The following is a 5147-nucleotide window of genomic DNA, read 5'->3' as shown; positions in this document are numbered from 1 at the left end:
AATTGGCCTATTCCAGAAACAATGGTTATTTTGCAAAAAATAATTTATAGATGTTACTTTTTTCAAAAAATATACCAAAAAATGGTTAGATTACTTGATTTGTCTTTTTATTTGTACATAATCTATAAAATATAAACTAATATTAATATTAATATTAATGATATTTAATTATAAACATAGACTTTGCAATAATATTAAAAGTTGAAAGGGATGTTTATCTAAATATACCCTTAAATGAAATTTCCCATAAATCTCTAAAAGTAGAAAGGAATAGGTGAGCCTCAAATCCTTTAAATGCAAGACTCTGAAAGAGTGGAATGAGCACAAGACACTTGTCATCTCATCCATAGTTCCACTCCAAAAAAGAAGACAGGAAACGACACGATGCTCATCTCCTTCTAAAAGGGTAAAATCGTCTCATAAAAATTTTTATATTTCCTCAAGATATTTTCCTTCAACCTGGTTGTCCTTGCATGTTTCCCTAATAAAGATTTGATTTTTTTACCTTTTATATTTACCAATTGATCTTCTTGCCTCAAATCTTTGTGGGTTTTCATGGATATGGATCTTTGAATTTTCTTTTGGTTTCTTACTATAATTATTGTTGATGATATTTATACTTTACCGAGGAAGTTTAGTGGTAATCATGTCCCTGGATAGTGTTTAGCTCATTCTTGATTGAAATTGAGATCTTGGTGTATGTGTTGCTTCTTTTAAATTTTTATGATTTATTGTATGTGAATGTTTTATGTACTTTTCATGGACTATGTTGGAAATTCGAGGTAACTTAGCCATTTTAATCATATATATCTAATGATTTGGAATTGTTTCTTGAATGTTGAATGGGATAGAGGAAACATGAAATTAAATGACATGGCTTCTTGCTTAACGAATAAAGTATATGGTAATTTATTTTTTCCCAGTGCCACTGTGCTTCAATGATTTGTATGTCATGGAGAGGAACTTGTACATACTTATCAAGATTTATCCCTGAAAATGGTTGTAGACGTGACTACAATCAAATATTCCATCCCCATGCATGATTAAAGAGTTTAAAAAAAATACCCTCTGAATGACACTTTACTAGGTGAAGATATGATTTTGAGTCTTAATCTAATGTAAAGATATCAATAAAGTTTACTGCAATACCCTCATGCCTGCATTTAAATTTATTTCACGAATTTTGCATTTGTTATATCTCAAGAAACAATTGAAAAAAACTTTATTATTGATAGGTACTGAATGATGTGAGCAATGAATTCATTTATCAATTCTAAGAACTGTAGTCCAACGGCAAATTCGCCATTGCTCAAGCAATCTTCCATATATGCATTGACTTTGGATGAACTACAAAACACATTGGGTGGATCTGGGAAGGATTTCGGATCAATGAACATGGATGAACTTTTGAAGAACATCGGGACTACTGAAGAGATTCAATCAATGACATCAAACTTCAATTTGGACATAAATGTGAATTTACAAAAGCAAGAATCTTTGACTTTATCAAGAACCATTTGCCAGAAAACAGTGGATGAAGTTTGGAGAGATTTGGTTAAAGAAAATGGTGGATGCAAAGATGCGGATTTGGTCAAAGAACCAAGTTTTCAGCCACAAGAAAAGCAACCAACTTTCGGTGAAATGACACTCGAGGAATTCTTGAAGAGGGCAGGGGCAGTTTCGGAAAATAACCAAACTCAAGGGTACAAAAACATGATTCAGAATCAAGGGTTTCACCAAGAAGAATTCTTTCCAGAGAGTAGAAATGAAGTTGACATTTTGCAGGGTGCTACATCTTCAAAACTATCAAAACCACAGAAGGTTCTCCCGAAACTAGCTTCTTTCAACTCCAACTCTTCAGTGAATTTAGTGAATAATGCTCAGATGGGTAGTCTTGAAAATGGAGTTTCGATAAATGGAAAGACTGATCATCCCATAAAGGCTGGTTATCCATTGGATTTTTACCAAAATGGTAATTTGGATACATCTCCATCACCACCACTGTGTTATGGTGGTGGCCGCAAAAGGAAAAAGAATGATACGTTGGAGAGAAGGGTGGAGAGAAGGGAGAAGAGGATGATTAATAACAGAGAATCTGCTGCAAGGTCAAGGGCTCGAAAACAGGTCAACTTCATGAATATTCATCTTCTTTTGTCTTGTGTAAAATAATCTTTCTATGTTTATGCATTCATGTATTAATGGTTCTAATAGGCGTATACGATGGAATTGGAATCAGAAATTGCACACCTCAAAGAAGAGTTGCAAAAAAAGCAGGTATCTCTCGTAAAAAAATGTTCATTAGAAACAAGCGAGAGTTCGGTTCTTGTCCCTATATATGTTAGCTACCTAGTAGCATGCAAGTGACGCCGACTGCAAGAAGAATAACCTATTATAGAACGGTTCTGAATCTTTCTTGTAACTTGTTTTCTTGTTGTATTTAGGAAGAAGTCATCGAGTTACAGAGTTTTCAGGTACGTAGTTGTAGTTTTGTAGGTATCATGCATAAAAAAAATCCATTTTCGAAGTTTAATATAGTAGTCGTCGCCTATTATTACGTTTAAAACCATATAATTTTTTTATTTTGTTTTAGCATTTAAAACCTTCTGTGGCCAGTGGATATGATTAGCGTTATGCGTTTTTGGCAGATATCGGAAAATATGAAGTTCTGTGGAGGTGGAAAATTATGCTTACGAAGAACGATGACAGGACCTTGGTAGATAAATCCACCATGAACCACCGTTATAATATGTTTAATATTAAAATAAAAAGGCTATGTTTTTAAAGATCTAGTAGAAATGACCAAATCTGAAGCAACTGGAAACTTTTTAACCGTGAGTCAAGCATCAAGAAGCAGATTTGTCATTTCTGCTTTAGACATAAAGAGTTTAGTGTGTGTATGTACATGTGATGTGTTTCTACGTACACATTGTATGGATGTGTTTGTGTACGTATCAAGAAGGTAGAACTTAAGGATGCATAATTATTTCGGGCACCATAGGTATAATATGTTTTGGGGTTTTATAGTTTGATTCATCATGATGTTGTAAATGCCTTTGACATATATTGAATTAAAATTAAGATGATGTTAGTTATACCAAATTGTTATATTTTCTTTGACCATAAAAGGCAGAACAAGGTGGGGGCAATCACTCCTTTTTTACTTTTTGTTTGTACAAAAATATGAATGTTCTTATCATCCAATATACCCATAGAAAATTTGACGTGTGGAGTCCTTTCATGTGCAACAATCAACGTTGCAATCGTTTTTTTTTAAAGGTTTTAGAAGATTTCGTTTATAAATATTTAGTGTGTTAAATAGGAGAGGAAACTACAATTATGTCGCCACGATAAAATCCATCAAATATCACGCCAAAAGAACTGTACAAATTCCCCGAAATGGGATTTTACAATCTTGATCCCACCCAACAAGTGGAATATGATAGGCAGACTCATTTTTTTTTATTTCTTTTTGTGCAGAAAACATGAATTCTCTAAACATGAATTCTCTAGTTATATTATTTTTTTAGTACACAAATATAAATTCTCTCGTCATCCGTATGATTAAAAATAGAATCGGGACAAACTTCTTAAGGTAATTGTAATCTATTAAACTTTTCCAAATTTGTTGTTCAAAAATTCTTTTTTGCTTGGTAGTAATACAAAAAATAAATAAATAAATAAACATTTTTTTTAATAAGATTGTTACCCTTGGGTCAACCATAGGTTTAGGAGAGGCAAATTAAACCGGGTACATAAGATTGCTATTTCTTTGATGTAATTATTTCTCTCGCATTCTTTGGGTACCGATTGGACTTTAGGAGGGACATCAATATATAGATTGGTTGGGTACACTTTGTTTTTCTTTGCTGTTTTTAGTTGTGTCAGCTTTATAAAAATCTCTCCATTCATAGAAAAAAATAGGTTGCTACTTGCCACATCCTCCATTCTACTTTACTAGTAGGATATCCGCACGATACGGCGGCGACGATTTGTTTCGTTCCGACGATTAGTTTCCTTCCAAAAAATTGTTTCGTTTTGGGGCCGTCACATCGTTTCCTTTCAGTGAAGTATGAACCGAACACTTATATGTCGATATAAGTTTCTTATAAATAATATGAAATATATAGAAAACTATATATAGAATTATTGGCGTAAAATTAGTAATATTATATTCATGTTCATTTTATGAATAGTTCAAATTTATTTATTAAATTTATGGTTTAATATTTTTATTGTTGTATTATGCATATAATGTTAATAGTATATTATAAATGGTGACACAATATAAAAGATGCGATACAACCTTTATATTCGCTATTTTTATTATTGTTTTATACATATATAACTGTAATAGTATTTTATAAATTGTAATGCAATATAAAAGATATGATACAACTTCTATTCTATTTCCAAGACATCACATTTCCAAACAAATTATAAATAAATTCTTATTTATATCTTTATACCGTTTTGATTATAAGGTTCAATAATTAGATTGAAATGAACTTTATTTTCAATGAACTTTATTTAAACAATTGATTGTCAAAATAAACAATTTATGCTTATTTTGTTGAAGTTGTCTTTTTTTCTTTTTAATATTTGCTTGTATTTTAAATAATTCTTAAATTTAAATATTATAAAAAAGTAAGGAAGATTTAATTAACTTTTTGTTATATATTCTTTATTGAATTTCTTTAAAACTATTTTAGGTCAACATTCTTTATTCATAAAAGTATATAAATACTGATAATAATATCATATATCACATATTAAATCACATTATTTTTTCATTTTTACATAAGCCATCAAAATCTGATTGATTCGTTTATTTGGGTATTTAGCACTAATATTTAACGTGAACGAAACCACATGTGCACAGTGCACCATTAATGACATCACAAACCCTACATGAATGAAATCTAATTGAGACATTAAGTAAAAAGATACCAATACATGTATATACTAAGCTAAAAAACAGCACCAAAACCAATAATGGCAACCAAGTATAACAATTTGAAACACACAACAGTAATGTGTTTTTGAATCTTTATAACTATCCATTCATTGCAAATCAAACATTGTTTCTTACCAAAATACAAAAAAGAAGTAATGCTCGTAGTTCAATGTAAGGTGTCTCACTTTTATTC

General features: G+C 30.9%; 1 protein-coding gene across 1 annotated transcript; it reads left to right on the top strand.

Annotated features, from left to right (window-relative positions):
- Positions 1-304: 304 nt before the first annotated feature.
- Positions 305-3077, top strand: LOC145138063 (ABSCISIC ACID-INSENSITIVE 5-like protein 7). Its single transcript, XM_079072211.1, has 5 exons — positions 305-406; positions 1236-2124; positions 2212-2274; positions 2442-2471; positions 2646-3077. The coding sequence occupies exons 2-5, from the start codon at positions 1255-1257 to the stop codon at positions 2715-2717; spliced, it is 1035 nt and encodes a 344-aa protein (XP_078928337.1). The 5' UTR covers positions 305-406; positions 1236-1254; the 3' UTR covers positions 2718-3077.
- Positions 3078-5147: the final 2070 nt, after the last annotated feature.

This window comes from Lactuca virosa, chromosome 9 (genome assembly GCF_052849685.1).
Source record: "Lactuca virosa cultivar CGN04683 chromosome 9, Lactuca_virosa_CGN04683_v6, whole genome shotgun sequence".
NCBI lineage: Eukaryota > Viridiplantae > Streptophyta > Magnoliopsida > Asterales > Asteraceae > Lactuca > Lactuca virosa.
Note: the sequence above shows the minus strand (reverse complement) of the source record. Positions and strands in the feature narration are given on the sequence as shown.

Coding starts and splice junctions, on each gene's coding strand:
- LOC145138063 (XM_079072211.1), top strand. CDS start 1,255: ATGAATTCATTTATCAATTCTAAGAACTGTAGTCCAACGGCAAATTCG. Junction 2,125..2,211: donor GGTCAAGGGCTCGAAAACAG/GTCAACTTCATG, acceptor TGGTTCTAATAG/GCGTATACGATGGAATTGGA. Junction 2,275..2,441: donor AAGAGTTGCAAAAAAAGCAG/GTATCTCTCGTA, acceptor TGTTGTATTTAG/GAAGAAGTCATCGAGTTACA.